A 21,987-nucleotide genomic window follows, 5' to 3' on the forward strand; every position below is an offset into this window, starting at 1 on the left:
TGTTTAGCTTGTAGTTAATGACACTGGGGAAGATTTCAGTGAAGATATCCAGCTGTTAGCAGATGACAAAATTGGGGAAGAACTAGATGAGGAGCAGATATGGCTTTACAAGAGAACATAAATAGACTGGTGAATGAACAAATAATTGAGGATGTCAGTTCAATGCTCAAAACTTGGGCTGCAGAGTATACAAATAGAGGTGGAGGAGATGAGAGATCTGGGGATAATGGCAGATAAAGACTTAAAATTTTGGGACCACATTTCTAGAATTATGAGGACATCACAATGGATTGTTGCAATGATGCAGATCTTCATATGTGAAAGTAAGGAGATTATGGCATCTTTGTATAGGGCCTAGATTAGGCCACATACAGATTATGAAGGGGTCCCCAAAAATAAATGGAATCTGAACTTGGCGCACGTGTATGTTCTAGTTATGGATGATACCGCTAGGCATCATGAGTGTGCAGTTTTCTGTGCCAGTCTGGCAAGTAGCATCATCCTGTGTTAAAACTGGTTTATTGTTCTGGCTGCTTTTTTGAAGACAGTGTTTACAAGCAAGTTTAGCGATTTGTGATGGCAGACCATAAGGAACAGCAGTGTGCATGAAATTTTGTTTACTTTTGGCTAAAACTGCAGCTGAAACTACTGTTATGTTTTGGAAAATCTTTAAAGATGACACTTTAGGTAAAACACAGGTATACAAGTGGTTTTCCTGTTTCAAAAATGGGGACATGTCAGTTGAAGACTAACCACGATCTGGCTGACCTTTGACAAGCAAAAACGATAAAAACATTGGAAAGGTTTGCCAGGCAATAAATGAAGATCGTTTAAAGATCATTAATCAAATTTCTGAAGAGATGAATTTGTCATGGAGTTTGTGCCAGTGAATTTTGACAGAAGATTTGCAAATGAAACATGTGTCTGCTAAATTTGTGCCTCATTCACTCACAGAGGATTAAAATTGTGTGAATGTTTGTCCCAAGTTGAGGGAGCAAGTTGTTAATGACCAAAAATTTCTTTCAAAAGTTGTGATCGGGAATGAATCTTGGTGCTACAGTTCTGATCCAGAAACAAAATAAGCATCAAGCCAATGGAAACATGCAAATTCACCGAGACCCAAGAAGGCACATTAAGTTCAATCAAATGTTAAGATAATGTTGATTTTTTTATTATTATTTTTTTTTTTTATGTGAATGGAATAGTACACAAAGAATTTGTTCCTCCTGGAAAGAAAGCGAACCAACATTTTTATCTCAATGTTTCGAGAAGAACATGATAGTGTGCGATGAAAACAGCCAGAAATGTTGAGTAGCGGAGATTGGTTTCTGCACCACAACAATGCTCACATGGCCTTGTGGCAGCTGTTCCCCACCCTCCCTACTCGCCTGATCTCTCTCCATGCGACTTTTTTTATTCACATGTATAAAGAAAGCAAAGTCATGAAAGGGCAGAGATTCATTGATATAGATGAAGTGAATGAAAAGTCATTGGAGGCCATAAACAGTATTCTAGTTGAACAGTTCCAGAACTGTTTCCAGCAGTGTAAAAAACACTGAGACAAGTGCATTGACTCACATGGAGAGTGCTCTGAAGGAGACTAGCATGTGGTATTATAAACTTAATTAATAAAAAATTTTTATAAAAATAATTCTGGTTATTTTTGGATACCACCTGTACTGCAGATTTGGTCACCTAGATTTCAAAAGAATAAAGGTAATTTTTTTTAGGAATGAAGAAAGGGTCCAGAAACCATTAGCTAAGGTGGTTTCTGGTCACTGGGATGTTGGGTATGAAAGATGACTGAGGAAAAGGAATTTAATTTACAGATGCTAATGTATAGGGGATGGGGAGGGGAGAGACGAATGGCAAAGAAGAGACTGGGAAGTTGTATAAGGAAGATGTGAGCAGGGGATTGAGGAGCATGGAGTGTGGAGGGGTGATGGAAATGCACTGTATTAAAGTGGTAAGTGCTGTGAGTGTGAATATGGTTTGATGAGGCATGGTTTGGTGAGCTTTGTGTGTGATAGTGTGATGTCCCACGATGAGTCTTTTTTTTACTCCATGGATGTCTGATTATAATAATAATAATAAAATGTGTGTAATTGAAAATCTCAGGAGATTAATTATCTCAGAGATATTTAATCTCAGAAATTATTTATTTCTGAGATTAATTAACAATATAATCAAATCCTATTTCCCCAACTTCAAATGTATATCATATAAATTAAAATGAACTAATTCTTGTTTTAAACGATTTTCCACACAAATTTTAATAAACTCAACTATTAAAGCTAATCTAAACTTTTGTACTCAGAGAACAGTTTCATCTCAATTTTTCTTTTTCCTTTCCCTTCTGAATATTAACTGAAATTCTTTGCAGAGGTGATTTTTAGTGAGACAGAATAGTCAACTGTGGCATCATCCTGTACAATTAATCTTATATAACTGCAATGCTTCTGGAACAATTAATCCAACTTGATAATATAAGATGACCTTATCTCAAATGATGTATACAATGACTTACTACTGTTTTTACTTTACATAAATATACAAGAAACAAGTATTGCTAAACTAACAAATATTTCTAAGATGAAAAGCCAAGCGGCTATTTTTTTTGGTGAAGTTAATTAAATTAAGGGGATAAAAATGGCAAAGTTAAATAAATTAAGGGAATAAAGTTTCGCATACTGGCTGTAAAATAATAAGGGATTTTTATCCCCTTAATTTAACAAATATTCCATTGGCAGTGGTTTACAATGCAAAGCACAACCTGATCTATTCATATGCCATACTGATAACAACAGGCTCCCACAAATATTTGCAACTATCAAGTTTTTTTGTCGGGCCAGGATCTTTTTTTTCTACTTTTATTAATTTTTTCTTTTTTTTTTTTAAATTTTACATAATCCAGAAACCCCACTTTATAAACTAAACATGGACCTTTTTCAAGATACTTTAGGGTTCCAATAAGTGGGGAAGGAAGGGAGGGGATGATCTCCACAGTGCAATGAAATTCGTATTCAGCCTATAAACATTCATGCCCACAGGGGATTCAAACAATTAGCCTGTTGATCAAAGAAAGGATATACTAACTGCTCGGAAAACCAGGCAGGATGATGTTATTAGTAATTATTTTTTTAGTTACTATGCTAAATAATTACAAAGCAAGCAACAAAATACCTTTTTTAGTAACATCTGACTATAATTCATAAAATATATGCAAGATAAAGTTTGTTTTTTCTGTTTTTAAATTATTCTGTTTAATCTATGTATGGGATTTGTACATGTTCATTCGTACACTGAACTGGTTGGAAAACAGTAAACATCTCAGAACCTAATGCTATATGCATAGAGGGTAGAGAAAAACACCTGAGGATGGCAAATGCAGAGGCAATTGTAATCCTTAGCTATTCTGTTAAAGGAATGATTAATAAATAATTATCACAGGATGAAATAAGAATTCTTACCTGTAGCAACCAGTAGCATCTCCGGTGAAAAGTTGGCAGAATTGCTGAATGTACATAACATCCATATATACACTGAAACAAAATAACAATGACATCATAAAGCTCCAATTTTGTTATTGCATAAAAAACATATGTAAAAAAAAATTATAAATAATATTCTTATTTTGCTTTGTTTTATTTTAAAACTGGCAAACTTCAGGTTTATGTTGCTCCTATTAAGTCTAATAAAAATATAAATAATAAGCTTAGTGTTTTTGGAACACCCCCACATTACCCTCATTACTGGTTACTACCTAATACAGATGATTCAAGTATAAGATGCAATTAATTTTATTTTAAGAATAGAGACATTGAAACATTCTTCAAGGTTAAAGGAAGAAAAGACTTACCTTCAAGAAAGTCTAGATTGTTGGCAAACCTAATGCTTAGTTTGTTTTGGTATAAGCAGGGCCAGAGGAAGCGGGCATGCAGTGCACGCAGGCGCCGTTACGAAGGGGCCCAGTTCATTTTTAAGAAACAAAATTTTTATCATAAAAACAAAAAATTCTTAGAATGATCAACATTAAAATAAATAAGGCCAAATACACCAATTAAAAATTAAAAAAAAAAAAATTGTACATTGCCAGCTGTTTACAATTTTGCAGTGAGAGCAAGCTAAATGCTTGCCTGCAGAATCTAAAGTGAAATGGTGAACGGTTTTTATGCAGAAACGAATTTTCGCAAAAAATATTTGTTGCTACATAATCAGTCATATGGTACTGTAAAAACTTGATTGTAGCTTAAATATTCCAAAGCACATTACATTACATTCGATTGTTTACTTAAGTTAAGTCCCATGTGAATATTGTAAAAATAAACTTTGTTTGTCTCTGTATAGTTTGTTTTAGATGTTATTGTAAATAACACTCTGGAAGTTAACTGTATATACTGCTTTAATAAGAATATGTTAGAGTGTTAAAAAGAAAGGCAATGTTTTTATCACAGAAGCTGCATGTAATAGATCTACATGGCGGCATTAGAAAGATTGTTATTAAAATTTGTTTGTATGAGAAAAGCTTGCAGGCTCTAAGTGTAAACATCTGCTAAGTCAGAAAGGTTCAAATAACTTTCCGATGGCCGGCAACTTACAATTAAAAGAAAGCGGAGGAGAACAAATTATGTTGGAGGTTTAATGGATTTTTTACAACACTCAAAAAGAATTAAAATAGAATTTAATACTTCCTATATTTCGTCCTAGTCACTAGGACATCTACGGGGATTACAAAGACAATTAATGTAACATGCACACAAAGACTTACAATACTAAGCCCAACCACGTGGGTGACAATAAAGTCCTATCTAGGTGGAGCGCCCTCTAAGGGCATTGTAGGTGGCCTGGAATGTAAGGTGGGACCTCTGGTGATGACTGTTTCCCAAATCTTCGGAAGCTTAATGCAACCGTATTTGTTAAGATTTGGTTGGTTTTTGAGAGCTGCTGCTGCTTCTAAGAAAAGTCTCTCTTTCTTGAATTTGCTGTGGTGGAGCATGGTGGTTTTCTTCCATGATACTCTGTGGGTGGTGTCCAAAACATGGTCAGCCAAGCCTGAATGGCCATAGTTGTGTTTAACGATGTACGACTTGTGTTCCTCTAGGCGGATGGATGCTGATCTGCCTGTCTGTCCAAAGTATGCAAGCTTACAAGAACAAGCCTCTACACAAGAACAAGGAGGAGAACAAAAGGCGTGCCAAACTTGAAATTTAACATAAAAGAATCATACTGATTCTTTTGGGGGTTGCCAAACTTCATGCAAGGTCTCAGAGGAGGCAAAATAAAAAGGAACTGAAGCAAACAGAATGGGCTGCCCGGATCCAGAGATTGCTGCAGAAGTAGAAGGGGCCCAGTTCCAGAGATGTCCACAGAGAGACAGAAGAGGATGCTCGGTTCCAGATGCTGTCAAAGAGGAGGCTGCCCGGTTCCAGACATTGCTAAAGCTGCCTGGTCCCAGACGTTGCCGAAGAGAGACAGAGCTGCTCATTTCCAGACATCGTCAGAGAGCATCCCAGATCTAGAGACAGAAACAACTTCTAGGTCACAGACAGGGCTTTCAAATTGCCGAAAGGAGAAGTCCCAAATGCTGTAGAAGAGAAAAGTTTCCAGTCCAGAGAGGGATGCTGATTGACAGTTGAAGGCAGTTTCATTTTTTCTTGGAGGTGGCATTTTCAGTTTCTTAGAGGCGGCAATTCAAGCTATTTGAGACGGCAGTCGTCCAGGCATTTTTGGTGAGCCCAAGTAGAGGAGAAAAGGCGAGGCAAATTTCCTGAAGTACCTTCACTCGTAAGTTTTTCTTTTCGCCTTGGGAGAATAACATTTTTCCGGATCTGTGTGAGTCCCGCTACGCTCCTGATGAGATATAGCCGAAGCCAAAATTCCAGATGAAGATCTGAGATGAAAGAACTGCCATAGAACTTTTAGTGAAAGACTTTTGACTGATTGCGAGATACACAGCCTTTGTAAGTTCAAAACTTTGTAAGTAGAAAGACTTTTAAGATATATGTTGAATGTTTAATAAGGTTAAGAAGTGTCCTTAAGAGAATCAATTGGCATGTTAGAAGTTGATATCAAATTTGTAAAGATAACTTAACAGAAATTTAGGTAACCTCTTTGCGTGAAAGCTTGGAGTTTAATAAGTAAAATTTGTAAACTGAGAGCAGATAACTTTTGTGTTAAAGAAAATATTTAAAGTTGAAGAAAAAAGGTTCTAAATTTTGCTAAAGAGTTTTTATAGAAGGATAGAGAAAGCAATCTCCCTAATGTTTAAATTCGTGTGCATTTCACAGTAATGTAAATAAATATTATTTGACTTTCTTGTAAAAATAGCATGTAATAATATAAACAAGAGAGAGAGAGAGCATGCACAGCTACATTAGAATAACGGAGAATAAAGTATAAAATAAAGAAAAAAGACATCACAAGTAATTAATAGAAATTACAAGCATACAAAGTTAAATAATAATAAAAAGTTTACAATGTCGCAATAATGACAGGATAGCAACAGTAGATTTATAACTACACATCTCAGTAGGCTACTGACAGTATGCAGTGTGGACTACTGTTTCGTCTCTGTGTCGTGTTGTGTAATAATTTCATGTGGGTATAAAATAGAAATGGAATCAAAAATTAAAAAGCTTTCCGGTGCACAAAATCATAAGCATCATGCTGCGAAAGAAGCAGATATAATTAAGAAACAAACTGGGGGTCTTAATAAATTTGTTAAAATATTAAAATAATCTGATGCAGATTGTAACCAACTTGATAGATCAGAAATCAGGGTTGATACATCATCCAGTTTGCATGAAAGCACTATTGCAACTATTGAACAAGAAAACAACACACAGGATTTAAGTGAAAAACAGTTAGGAGAAGATTTAGTTGTAGTTGACCACGAAACTAACACATTGTTAGTCTCTATAAATTTAGAAGATCCAGGTGAATGGGAAAATATTGATGAAAAATTACGAGTTGTTTTAATTGAAATTGGGCCTGTTCAAAAGAAAAATATAATATATCCCAGAGATACATATGGTCAGAAATTTGTATCTGTATCATTATATTTGGCGATACGTATTATGATAGAAAAATGGAAAATGGGGAGATCGTGCCAAGAACATGGCTCATTTATTCCAAAACTTTAAATTCTGTTTTTTGCTTTTGTTGCAAACTTTTCACACCTACTGAATCAAGTAGTCTTGTAGAAGGCTATAACGACTGGAGAAATGTAAGTACAACTTTGCATAGACATGAGACTAGTTTAACTCATTAAAAATTTCTTAAAATGGAAGGAACTTGATAAAAATTTAAAAAACAAAACTACTATTGACTACCAGACTCAAAGCATGTATGAAATGGAAAAGAAACATTGGACGAGTATTTTAGAATGCTTGATTGAAATTATAAAATTCCTTGGTAGCCAAAATTTAGTTTTTCGTGGATCATCTGATAAATTATATGAAAGGAACAACAGCAATTTTTTAAAATTAGTCGAACTGTTTGCGAAGTTTGATCCCGTTATGGAAAATCATGTTGAAAGGACCCTACAACGAAACAATAGAGTACACTATTTGAGTAAAGACAGTCAAAATGAAATACTGGAAACTTTAAGTATCGCAATCAGGGATACAATTTTATTATCGATTCAAAAATCTAAATATTATTCCATAATTTTAGACTGCACACCTGATGCAAGTAAAACAGAACAAATGACCATTATTTTACATGGAGGGTGGAATTCGAAGGCCGGGATAATGTTAGTGCATGGGAAATTGTGAAAGAATATTTGTTAGCAGCAATGGTAAGTTGTATACCACGAGTGAAGAAGAGGACACAATTTGGATGGAGTAAAGTGGATGACAAACAATATTAAACAGGAATTGCATGTGAAAAAGAAGCTATGGAAGAGATATAAGGAGACAGGTGAAGAGAAGATGCATGAAGAATATAAGACACAGGCCAGAAGAGTGACTAGTGTGGTAAGGAAAGTGAAACTGGAATATGAGAGGAGATTGGCCCTAAGATCCAAAGAAAATTCTAGGGAATTTTTTAGCTATGTGGCCAGTAGGAGGAGAAATGACTGTGGAAGAATGACATTGTGGGATAAAAATGAGAATAGAGTGACTGATGCAGAGGGCATAGTGGAATTGTTCAATGAACACTTTATTGAAGTATTTCATTCTGGAGAAGACAATTTGAATACTAGAGGGATAGGACTGGTTCGAGGTTTAGAGGTACAGCAGGAGAGTGTGTTTCAGATACTGAGTACTCTGGATGTCAGTAAAGCTGTGGGACTGGATGGTATTTCACCACGAGTTTTGAGAGAATGTGTTAGGGAACTGACAGTTCCTTTAACCTGGCTTTTCAATGAAAAGTCTGGCTTCGGCAAAGGTGCCCAGGGAATGGAAGGAATGTAAGATAATGCCATTGCATAAGGGTAGTAACAGACTGGAAGTGTCTAATTATAGGCCAGTCTGTGTGTCATGAGTAGTTGTTAAGATCCTGGAGAAAGTAGTGAGGGACCATATACAGCATTGGGCAGATGAGGGTAATGTTATCTGTGAGAGTCAACATGGATTTGTGAAAGGGCGCTCTTGTTTTAGCAAATTGCTAGCCTTTTATAATAAAGTTACAAGAACATTAGATGAGGGAAAGGCATATACTGCAATTTTCTTACTTAGCAAAGGCATTTGACAGGGTGCCACATGATAAGCTGATATTTAAGTTGCAGCACATGGGTCTGGATGTCAGATTGGTCAACTGGATTCAGGATTGGCTGTCTGATAGGTATTAGAGAGTTGTGTATGGTGGAGCAGTTTCGAGGAGGTAGAGGGTTACAAGTGGGGTCCCACAGGGCTCAGTACTAGGACCTATATTGTTTAACCTTTATATCAATGACATTGCCAGTGGATTGCAAGGGGATATTCAGTTGTTTGCAAATGATGCGAAGCTGAGAAGGATTATTAGTAATAGTGCAGATGTGGTAGCCCTGCAAGAGGATTTAAATAAGCTAGATAGATGGGCAAATGAATGGGGGTGTCAGTTTAATGCAGCAAAATGTAAGGTCTTGAGGTTTGGGAAACATCGATGGGATGTAGCATACTCTATGGGAGGAATTATGCTGGAGGAAGTAGAGGAGACAAGAGATCTGGAGTTGATGATTGATAGAAACCTGAAGTTTAGGGGACATATTGCAAAGGTGGTGAAGGTAACACAGAGGATTTCTGCAATTATGAGAAGGACACTGACCTGCAGAGATAAGAGGGTTATCATTCCATTGTATAAGTCTCTGATCAGACCACACTTGGACTATTGTCCTCAGATTTGGTCCCCAGGATTTGAAGTGGATAAATTAACTGTGGAAAGGATACAAAGACGGATGACAAAGATGGTTTCAGGACTGTACAAGCATAGTTATGAGGATCGGTTGAGGGAATGTGGACTGCAGAGTTTGGTGGATAGAAGAAGGAGAGGTGATATGATTGAGACTTTTAAACTGTTGAGAGGTGATTACAGGGTTGACACTGGGGAGTTCTTTCGCTTGGTTGAACAGCAGGAAGGAGCGATGACAAGAGGCCATCCCTGGAAGTTACGAAAGGAAACTGTGAGCAAGAGGGTAAGGAGTGGTTTCTTTGCGTGGAAGGTGGTTGAACTGTGGAATGCATTGCCTGATGAAGTAGTGGGAGCGAGAACGGTCAATGAGTTTAAGGAGTGGTATGATAGACTTTGTGTTTCTTAGGGGGGGGGGGACCTCCCCTCGATGAGTCTTGACAGACTTTATGTTCTTAGGAAGGACCTCCCACGATGAGTCTTTTGACTCCATGGAGGCCTGAATAATAATAATAAATATTATTTGTTTCCTGTGACAATGAAATTGTCAAGATCAGGGAAACCTTTTAGATTTCGCAGATGTATCAGATTCCACAGGACGTGATTTACGTACAACAATAATGGAACAACTGGAAAAATGGAACATTCCCATCGAAGACATGCGAGGTCAAGGGTATCACAACTGGGAAAAAAGGGAAAAAATATGGGCTGCAAAATTTGCTTTCGAACAAAAATCCTCGAGCTTTTTACGTGCATTTCGCTGCTCATACTCTAAAGTTAATCATTAACGATGCAGCCAAAGTGAACAGATACAATTAGTTTCTTTGCAATTATTCAAGAAATATACAATTTCTTTTCATTCTCTTACAAACGTTGGGCAATCCTTTTAAAGTTTGTAAAAAAATTAACATTGAAACAACCATCAGAAACGCAATGGGAAAGTAAAATTAATGCAATCCGTCCTCTACGATATCAGTTAGGAGAAATTTACGATGCACTTTTTGAAATTTTAAATAATGAAAATTTTAATAAAGAAACTCAGCATGAAGCACAAACATTATGTGCTAAAATAAAGGACTACAAATTTATTTGCTCTCTTATAACTTGGCATGATTTAATTAATAAAATAAACCCTGTCAGTAAAATGCTTCAAGACAAAAATATGAACATTACACTTGCTTTAGAATCTATCGAAAACTTAAAAATACTCTTGTATCGATTAGATACAAATTTTAAAGAAGTTCTTAAAAGCAAAATAACTGAGTGAAGAGGTGGATGGAGTCGTAAGAATGCTCCTTCGACAGCCTTATTAAATTGAGTTATTTAGTTAACAGCACTCTACTGTTTACTCATAATAAAACCATGCAATAAAGAGTAAGTGTCGTTTAAATCGCACTGCATGGAGAACAAGAATTTAAAACTGGAACAGAAGTTCGACGACGAAAGAAGACACAACAATTTGACTATGAGCATCATGACAAAACGCCACAATCGCCAGATGATAAATTTACATTGAATGTGTTTTATACACTTCTAGACGTTGCAATGTGTTCATTAATAGAACGTTTTGAACAACTAAAAACACATTATGATAATTTCAATTTATTGTATAGATTACTACAAATTAATAACGAAGATTTATGAAAAAATTGTGATGATTTAGAGATTCTCTTGAAGGACGGCAACAATAAAGATGTAAATGCAATAGAACTATATGACGAGTTATGTGCTTTCCGGGATATTTTTGAAAGGTTAATTTAAATATTCAAAACCCTTTCGATATTCTTAATTTTATTGTGTCCAATAATTTATCTTTCCCTAACTTTTCAATTGCTTTAAGAATACTATTAACCTTACCTGTTAGTGTAGTGAGCGGGAATCGTTCCTTTTACAAGTTGAAATTGATTGAAATTGGTTAGGCGTTAATAGCTATTGAAAATGATATATGTGCGGAATTAGACATTAAGACCATTATTTCTAATTTTGTGAATATGAAATCAAGAACCCTAAAATTTTAATAAAAAAAATTCAAGTATATTTATGTAAATTCATTTATTTTCTGTTATTCTGTAAAGATTTTATTTTTTGAATACTTATATTAAGTGTTCTAATTATTTCTGAATTCTTTTCTTATTTTATCATCTGTCTTGAGTTTCTTTTATATATTTTCCTAAAAGATAGTTCCACTTATAAAAATTATTAAAAAATTTTTACAAGTTACTAAGAATTTATTAAAATACAAGAATTTTTTAAACCTTAGTTCAAATAAATTTTAACTTTAATTAAAATTCATTTGAATTTTGTTAGCGATTCGGGTCGGTGAGAATGCTATAATCCCTGTATCATTATATTCAACGATTAAAGTAAAGTGGTTTTATGAAAATCTGCTTTAACTTTTGAGAATAACTTTTGAGAATTTTTTGAATATTCAGTTTTTAACGATTATCCTGCCTCGTCAACACCCTCGGTTCGTTACATTTAGTGAAGAACTAAAATTTGTGGCTGTTCTGTCAAAATTTATTTAAGAAATTTCAAATTAATTTAAATTTTTATTATTGTAGAAGAACCACACACGCCTGGATTATTACAGGGGTGCTTAGATAGAAATTGCATGCGGGCGGCAAAGACTCTAGCATCGGCACTGGGTATAAACATAGTTAACCATAAACAAAATAAATAAGATGGAAAATTGGAATTATGAAGAGTAAAAGAACAATGAAACTTAAAGTAAAAGAACAATGAAACTTAAAGTAAAAGAAAAAAAATAAAAATCAACCCAATAAATGTTGAAAGTTTTTAACTTTGTTCTTCTATAAATTTAAGACGCCAAAAGACTCCATGCAAAGAAACCACTCCTCGCCCTCTTGCTCATAGCTTCCTTTCATAACTTCCAGGGATGGTCCTTGTTATTGCTCCTTCCCACTGTTCCACCAAGTGAAAGAACTCCACAGTGTCAACCCTGTAACTGCCTCTCAACAGTTTAAAAGTCTTGATCATATCACCTCTGCTTCTTCTATCTATCAAACTCTGCAGTCCACATTACCTCAGCCGATTCTCATAACTAACATTGTACAGTCCTGAAACCATCTTTGTTATCTGCCTCGGTACTCTTTCCACAGTTAATTTATCCCCTTCAAATTCTGAGGACCAAATTTGAGAACAGTAGTCAAAGTGTGGGCTGATTAGGATCTTATACAATGGAACTACAACTCTTATCTCTGCAGGTCAGTGTCCTCAGTATTGCAGCAATCCTCTAGGTTACTTAACTTCACCACCTTAGCAATATGCTCCCTGAATTTCAGTTTTCTGTCAATCATCACCCCCTGATCTCTTGTCTCCCCCTACTTCCTCCAGTACAGCTCTTCCAATCAAGTATACAGCCTCCCATCGATGTATCCCAAACTTCAAGACTTTACATTTTGCTACATTACACTGACACCCCCCATTCATTTACCCATTGGGCTAGTTTATTCAAATCCCCTTGAGGGCTACCACATCTGCACTGTTACTAATAACCCTTCCCAGCTTCACATCATCTGCAAACAACTGAATATACCCCTGCAATCCATTAAAATTTTGTTGATATAAAGGTTAAACAATACATGTGGGATCCTACTTGTAACCTCCTGCCTCCTTGATAACGCCCAACCATACACAACTCTCTGATATCTATCAGACATCCAATCCTGAATCCAGGTGACTAAAATCTAAACCCATGACATCTAAACCCATGTGCTGCTACCTAAACCCATGACATCTAAACCCACGTGCTGCAACTTAAATATCAGCTTATCATGTGGCACCTTGTCAAATGCCTTTGCAAATTAAAAAAAATGGCAGTACATGTCTTTCCCTCATCAACTGCTCTTGTCACTTTATTATAAAAGGCAATCATATTACTAAAGCAAGAGCGTCCCTTAACAAATCCATGTTGACTCTCAGAGATAACATTACCTCTCATCTGTTGTATATGGTCCTTGAATAACTTCTACAAGATCTTAACAACTTAATCTGCTACCTCCCTAATGCAATAGCACTATCTTACCTTCCTTTCATTCCTTGGGTACCTTTCCCTGTAGCAAGACTTTCATTGAAAAGCCAGGTCAAGGGAGCTGCCAGTTCTTTAGCACATTCTCTCAAAACACTTGGTGAAATACCATCCAGTCCCGCAGCTTTACCGACATCCAGGGTACTCACTATTTGAAACACACTCTCCTCTTGCACCTCTAAACCTGCCCATCCCCCTCACTCTCTAGTATTAAATTTACTTCTCCAGGATGAAATTCTCCTTTGAACAACTTCACTATGTCCTCTACATCAGTCACTCTATTCCAATTTTTATCTCACAATATCATTCTTCCACAATCATTTCCCCTCCTACTGGCCACATGCTAAAAAATTCCCTAGGATTTTCTTTGGATCTTAGTGCCAATCTCTTCTCATATTCCTGTTTCGCCTTCCTCACCATACTAGTCACTGTTCTGGCCTGAGTCTAATATTCTTCATGCATCTGCTCTCCATCCCTCTCCTTATATCTCTTCCATGACCTCTTTTTCAAAAATTATGAAAATTTTTTAAATATTATCAAAAAACAAATATTTTCTTTAATGATCTGTATGATGGTAAAAGCATGACAGTCAGGAAATACATTTTCAAATTAGTAGTTTTCAGCTATGCTAAGCTATAAGTTATTTATCAATTATGGGTAATAGCTCATGGACAACTGTGTAATCTACATAAAACTGATCCACTAGTGCATCAGTTGTTAAAACTAGTTCCATTGTAACAGTTTATCTATTGAATGCATGCCTCAATACATAAAATTACTCCCTCCCAATAATAAAATCAATTGGTTATTCTGAAATCATGATCAATATATTTTATCAGTTACAAAAAGCATGTGTGGCACTGTGCAAGTAACATTTGCATCCACAGCACTAGGCTGCCTGAAGAAAGACTCTAAGTTTGATTCTAGTCACCAAATAAAAGGATATTTTTCTAATCTTTTTTCTTTTAGAACTTCAAAGAAAAAAAATTCGTTTATTATTTTTTTTTTATTAAGCAGATTTTTTCTTCCAGAAATGCAAGTTTTTCATCTGATAAAATCATTAAAATGGACCATAGAACACCTACAATTTCAGGCAATATATTGTGTTAGGGACCACGAGGTGGCAGCATGACAGACACCTGCTGCCACCTTGTGTTAGGGACCACGAGGTGGCAGCAGGTGTCTGTCATGCTTTCTTAACTCACTATGTAACATCATTGATAGTTTGGGTGAGCTATCTTTGACTGCCTAAGGGTAGGAACTGACTACCCTTTACTCTCCAAATCCTAATGTTTGATAAGAAGTAGGTGAGGCTACTTTGGTCTGAGAATAAAAGGCATTAACAAACAGCATTTCTGTAACATTTGACAATATTGTGCACATTTAAGGGTGCCAAACTTCATACATTTTTTGAAGTTTTTTTATGTAATTATTATTATTACAACCAGTCCCCAGGTTACGAACAACATACATTCCTGAGAACGTCTTTAAGTCGGATTTGTACATATCTCAGATCCCTGATGAACAGCACATATTTGGTAATAATAATAATGGCTCATATGTGGCAATAATAATAATACAGTGCAATATAATAATAATAATACCACTGTACTCTAATAATAAGTTACAGAACTGTGCTCTTTCTTTTAATTCAAACAAACAGAACTTAAAAACACTCATATGTGGGTTTGTTTACATGCGTGGAAGAAACTAGGTCCCGAGTTATTAATTTAATTATTTAATTCAGTGGTTCCAAAACTTTTTCAGTTCATGGTGCCATATCAGGATTTTTTCATGACACCCAAAGTCAGAACATAGGCCTACTTAATAGTTGCAGTGCACAGTTAGTGCAGTTATTTCAATGAAAATATTGTAATATTTCATGGTGGACAGCTTGGGAACCACTGATTTAATTATTAATTATCCTTATGGGGAGCCTGTTCGTAAGTACACAATGCCGTAAGTTGGGTCATCCATAACTCGGGGACCACCTGTATTAACATCTGACCTCCATGGAGTGAGACCCATTGTGGGAGGTACAAATTATTGCACACAATGCTCCAATTGTGCTTTAAACTGATTCAATGTGCCTATATTCACAACACACACATGCATTCCACTCACCAATCCTTTGCTCCCTCTATGCAAAGAACTTGCACACATCATCCCTATGCAGTTTCCAGTGATGGCCTCTTGTTCTATCCCCTCTCCCATTCTATGAAAAATCTCTTCCATATCAACCTGATAACAATCGCCTAACAAGCTTATATGTCTTAAACATATCCCCCCCCCCTTTCTTCCTCCTATTCACAAGGCTCTGCAACTTACATCCTCTCAATCTATCTACATACTTCACATTCCAAAGACTACTGATCACTTTTGTGAATCTTCTCTGGACCCTTTCTAACATATCCTCATCACCATGAAATCCTGGCAACCAAATCTGTGCACAATAATCCACATGAGGCCTTATGCAATAGCATCAAAACCTCTCTATTTCTGCATGTCAGGGGTCCTCTGCATCATTGCCATTATCCAATATGACATCTTCACAACTTGTGCAATGTGGCTGCTGAATTTCAGGTCCTTGTCCACCATCACTCCTAGATCTCTCATCTCCTCTACTTCCTTTAAAGTTTCTCCACCAAGTGTATGCTTTGCATCCCATCATTGCTTACTAAAGCTGAAAACCTTACACTTTGGAACAGTGAACTAACAGTCACTTACCTGCCTATTCATGCAATCTATTCAAGTCCTCTTGTAAGGCATTAACATCAGCCTGAATGTGCATTGCTCTCCCCAGTTTTGCACCATCTGCAAACAGCTGGATATCACTAGACCTGACCCAATATCATTAACATACAAATTGAACAACAGTGGCCCCAAAACTGATCCCTGCAGCACACTACTGGTGACCTTTCTCTTTCGAGATACCGAACCCCCATATACAACTTTCTGATACCTATCTGACACGCAGTCACTGATCCAACACAGAAGTCTGTTATCCAATCTCATCTGTTTATATTTATTTAAGAGCTTGTCATGTGGCACTCTATCAGAAGCCTTTGCAAAATCCAAATACACCACTGTATATGCATCACTTCTCTCCAACGTATTTGTCACCTTGTTATTGTACAAGGTGACAAATCACCACAGAGAATACTGCTGTTGTCAATCCATTTCTGTATTCTACTTCTCACCAATCTCTCTGGTACCTTCAACAGAACTCCAGATACAGACCAGCCTATAATATGAAGCTACAGCCTTATCACCATCCTTATGCAGTGGAACAATTTTACTCTCCTTCCACACTTTTGGAACCTGTGCTGCTGCAAAATTTTTATTAAACGGGCATGCCAATTCCCTGAAACATTCCCTTAAGATGTGTCGTGATATGTCATCAAATCCTATCACTTTATTGACATCAAGTTTATTTCTTTCCTCAAATGCCTCCTCTCACTAATGGTTCTAGGAAAATTCGGTGCAAACATTTTCTTCATAAAAATTTACGGCATAAGACATTTTGCATTAATTTTTGTAAATAATCAATGGATGATAGAGATATTATCAATTCATTAACAAGGCCAATTTTTATTAAGGTGAATGTAATACATAACATGATGAAATCATTCAAAAATTGTGCAAATTGAAAGAGATGCTGCATAAATAAGTCAGCAAATTAACTTTTTGCTGCGGATCGTCAATTCAACAAATCCATCAGTAACATCGCTCATTGGAAAAAAGCTAATGTTGTGAAGCATTTAATTTTGTGTGTTGAATTCAGCATCTGTTTAACCATACTTCAAACTAATGGCAACAATTTTGTGATACAGATTTTGTACCATATGAAATAAACAACCTGTTATAGTTGTTGATGTAAATATATTAGAAAAAGCATTCATAGTTGCTTTCTCGAAGTCAACCATTAATGTTTCTGGATCTAATGATGAATGTAAGCCCTTTAAAGCACTGAATAATCTGCTGTAAGTTAATTCTGATTTGCCAGGAAGCAAAGCAAAAAGCTGCCATGGAATCCTTAGGGGGTCTCATGCCAGTCCCAAGCCTGGATAAAGGAGGAGGGTCGTCAGATGAGTGTCGATGCTCTGACCGTAAAGAAAAAACACAATTGTTATCTGTCTCATATATGATCAACAGCTACAACATGCCGGGTGGGAAGTTGACTGGATCAACAAAGTCTGTGATACCAATTTTGGATCGAAAAGTTGAATACCGAAAGGAAACAGAAACTGAAAAATAACAGAACTATTATCAGCAGGAACATGGAACAAGCATTACACCAAGCATGAAGCAGGAGCTGGTTTCTTTTTTAACAAAAAAGCTAGAAAGGCATGCTCAGGCTACAGACCAGTTAATGAATGAATCACAGCAGCAAGATTTCAATCAAAACCATTTAATATATCAATAGTCCAGATACCCACATCTGATAGCAGAGATGAGGACATTGACTTATTATTATTATTATTATTATTAAAACAAGACCTCATGGAGTCAAAGACTCATCTAGGAGGTCCTTTTATCTTACACACACATCTCATCATACCGTGTCTTAAACACATTCAAACTACTTGCAGACACCACGCTCTCAGGCAGGGCATTCCAATCACTCACAACTCTGCACGAAAAAAACCTGCCTCTCACTCCCTTACTCACACCCTCCTTATACAGTTTCCAGGGATGACCTCTGGTTCTCCCCTGATCTCCCACTATTCTCTGTAGAACTTCTCCACCATTGATCCTATAACAACCCCTTACCAACTTGTAGGTCTCTATCATATCTCCCCTCTTCCTTCTCTCCACGAGACTCTGCAAATTACATCTTTTCAATCTTTCCTCATACTCAACATTCCAGAGGTCAGAAACTACCTTAGTCATTCGCCTTTGGACCCTTTCCAACATCTCTTCATCCTTCTGAAAACCCGGTGACCAAATCTGGGCACAATAGTCCAAGTGCGGCCTAATCAAAGCCTTATACATTGGAACAAGTATCTCCCTACTTCTACATGTCAGTGTCTTATTTGACTTATTTTACATGACTTATTTTACAAAGATCTAACAGAGACAACAGAAACAATACCAAAACAAGATGTACTAATTATTGAAGGAGATTGGAATACCAAAGTCAGAATATATAATGATGGTTGGGAAAGAGTCATGGAAAATATGATTTCGGAGAAGGAAATGAATGAGGTGAAAAAAGTTAAAATTTGCTGTGGACCACGATATGATGATTTGTAACAAAAGATTCCAGCAAAAGGAGTGTGGAAAATGGACATGGTGATCAAATGATAGGAAAACCAAGAACATGATTGATATGAGTATGATTAAAAGAAGATGGATAACATCAGTACACCAGTGTCGAACATTTCAAGGAGTGGAAGTAGACTCGGATCATAGTTTAGTGATTGCAAACATCAAGTTGAAATTAAAAACGAAAATATAAACCCCAAATCAGAAACGAAGAGAGCAAGAACAAGTGAAGCAGAAATAGAAAGAAGGTGCAGAACAGTGTTAGAGGAGAAACTTAAAAGTGTGAACAAAGAAAAAAATTTGAATCTAAGAATGAAAGGAGTAATGAAGGCGATAGAAGATGCAATTGAAGAAACAGTATCACAAGAAGAGAAGATCAAAAAGAAATGGATTAGACAAGAAACACTAAAGTTAGTACAGGAGAAAAGAATGTTGAAGATAAAAAGGAATACATCGCAACAAATAGAGGAGTAATACAGAAGAAAGTGTAATGAGGTGAAAAAAAGCAGTCAGCCAGATAAGGTGAAATGGTTAGAAGTCCAATGCAATAATAATATAGAACAGTACTATGGAGAGCATAAAACGATGGAGGTATACAAAATGATTAGAAGCATTAATAGAAGGTGGCAACCAAAACAGAATACAGTTAAAGACGAAAAAAGGCAAGGTATTGATGAATAAAGATAAAATTGTTCAGCGATGGACAAGATACTGGATTTAAATGCTAGATTTAAATAGTGTTGGGAAACTGACTGAAGAATTTGAAAGTTTATTTTTTATTTTTCTCACTTGGATAAACTATAATAAATTTAGTTTAATCCTTTATCCAAGAGTGAACAAACAAAGTTTGTGCCTGAAAGTATCTTCAGGACTGGGGTAAGGTAAATTGCAAAGGTGGACCAAGCTAACATCACTCCTGTCTCAGTATCTCCCATAATGCAAAACACATCTCCTTGCAGATATGTATAATGTTATGCATTAAGGGAAGGGCCACTACCCAGACTAGTTTCGACCTTTACCGAGGTCTCTTCAATGGGAGCCAGGCCCAGACGTCCAGATACCAGGCAGAAGCAATAGCAAGGTCATCTCTACCAACAGGAGTGGCCAAAAGGTGTGCCACCTTTTTATTAAATTACTCTGGATTTAGAGAAAGATGTTGAAAGTTTATTTTTCACTTGGTTAGACTATAATAAATTTAGTTTAATCCTTTATCCAAGTGTGAACAAACAAAGTTTGCATCTGAAAGTATCTTCAGGACTGGGGTAAAGTAGTACAACACCGGGCAACTCGTAGCAAAGGTGGACCAAGCTAACACCAGTCCTGAAGATACTTTCAGGTGCAAACTTTGTTTTCTCACACTTGGATAAAGGATTAAACTAAATTTATTATATTGAAAGTTTATTTTTCACTTGGTTAGACTATAATAAATTTAGTTTAATCCTTTATCCAAGTGAGAGCAAACAAAGTTTGCACCTGAAAATATCTTCAGGACTGAATATGGTGTTGTACTATCTTACCTGGGTAAGTGGTACAATACCAGGCAACTCATAGCAAAGGTGGAGCAAGCTACCAACACACCTATCCCAGTATCTCCCATGAAGAGACCTCAATAAAGGTCGAAACTAGTCTGGGTAGTGGCCAATCCCTTAATGCATAACATTATACATAACCACAAGGAGATGTGTTTTGCATTATGGGAGATACTGGGATAGGAGTGTTGGTAGCTTGCTCCACCTTTGCTATGAGTGGCCTTGTGTTGTACCACTTACCTAGGTAAGATAGTACAACACCATATTCAGTCCTGAAGATATTTTCAGGAGCAAACTTTGTTTGCTCTCACTTGGATAAAGGATTAAACTAAATTTATTATAAATTTATTATAGTCTGCCTGGTATTTCCACATCTGGGCATGGCTCCCACTGAAGAGACCTCAATAAAGATCGAAACTAGTCTGGGTAGTGGCCCTTCCCTTAATGCATAACATTATACATATCCACAATGAGATGTCATCATCATCATACGTATCAAGGATTTAGGCCTAGTATGGCCTGTTCCGGCCTTAGAAGTCATCGTTGAATCGTTTAAGAGGACGTCCTGCATTTCTTTTTCCTAATGGCTTGTACTTTAAGGCTTCTTTTGGTAATCTTTCTGTTTTCATTCTTTGAACGTGTTCCATCCATCTATGTTTATATTTTTTAATTTTTTCAATTACTGGTTCTTGGTTTAATTCTTTCGTAATATCTTCGTTTCTTTTGTGATCAAATAGGGTATACTTTGCAATTTTTCTCATAAACTTCATTTCTGCTGTTGTTAATCTTTGTTTATCTTTTTTTTTGTTTTTTTTCCAGATTTCCATACATACGTTAAGACTGGTATGGCTAATGAATTGTATACTTTTAGTCTCATTTGTTTTTGAACTAGGTTTGGTTTAAATATAGAGTTAATTACTCCTGTGATTTTTAAATATTTTGCAATTTTTATGTTTATATCTTTTTTATTTTCATAAGTGATCATACATCCTAGGTAGTTAAATGAATTCACCTGTTCTAAGATCTTGTTATCTAATACTATTTTAGTTCTTGCTGGATCTTGTCCTTTAAAGGCCATAGTTTTTGATTTTTCCGTTGATATTATCATACCATAATCTTTGGATATCTCATTTAGATTTAAAATAGCTTTCTGTAAGTTATCTTCAGAATTTGTAATTATTATTTGGTCGTCTGCAAAGAGGAGAGTGTTTAAGTTAACTGTAGGTGAAAGTTTAATTCCTTGATGTAAATTTTTACTCCATTTTATTATTATTTCATTTAAGTAGATATTAAAAACAGTTGCTGAGAGGGGACATCCCTGTCGGACCCCTTGGTTTATCTCTCTTGTATATGATAGCTCATGATTTAATCTTATTTGTATTTGATTATTTTCATATATACTTGTGACAGCTTTCAGGATATTATTTGGTATTTGTCTTTCTTTTAATATGTTAAATAATATGTTTCTTTTAACTTTGTCAAATGCTTTTTCAAAGTCAATAAATGCAATATGTGTTTCTAAATTATATTCTCTTCTTTTCTCTATTATTAATTTTAGGCAGAAGGCTGGGTCTATACATGACTGTCCTTTTCTAAATCCATTTTGTACCTCTAGAATAAAGTTTTCAGAATATTTCATTAGTTTGTTATTTAAGATTCTGCTGTATATTTTGTAACATGAATTTAGTATACTGATACCTCTATAGTTTTTAGGGTCATCTCTATTACCTTTCTTAAAGATAGGAATCACAATTGCTTTTTTCCATTCTATTGGGGGGATACCAGTTTGTCCATAGTTCTGTGTAGTAATTTAGA

General features: G+C 35.9%; 1 protein-coding gene across 3 annotated transcripts in view; it reads right to left on the reverse strand.

Moving 5' to 3' along the window:
- The window catches only part of LOC150105342 (calmodulin-binding transcription activator 1-like), a 1,067,501-nt gene that overhangs the window by 548,458 nt on the left and 497,056 nt on the right, over positions 1-21,987 (reverse strand). For 2 of the 3 annotated variants that reach the window (XM_090394729.1, XM_090394730.1), the window contains exon 5: positions 3,471-3,542. In XM_090394729.1, the coding sequence (XP_090250855.1) occupies positions 3,471-3,542 (72 nt within the window). Of the gene's footprint in view, positions 1-3,470; positions 3,543-3,859; positions 4,076-21,987 lie in introns of those variants that run through there. The other variant, XM_090394728.1, reaches the window with a different exon arrangement.

Source organism: Typopeltis vanoorti, chromosome 6 (assembly GCF_054136105.1).
Source record: "Typopeltis vanoorti isolate ZY-2024b chromosome 6, IOZ_Tvanoo_1.0, whole genome shotgun sequence".
Lineage (NCBI taxonomy): Eukaryota > Metazoa > Arthropoda > Arachnida > Uropygi > Thelyphonidae > Typopeltis > Typopeltis vanoorti.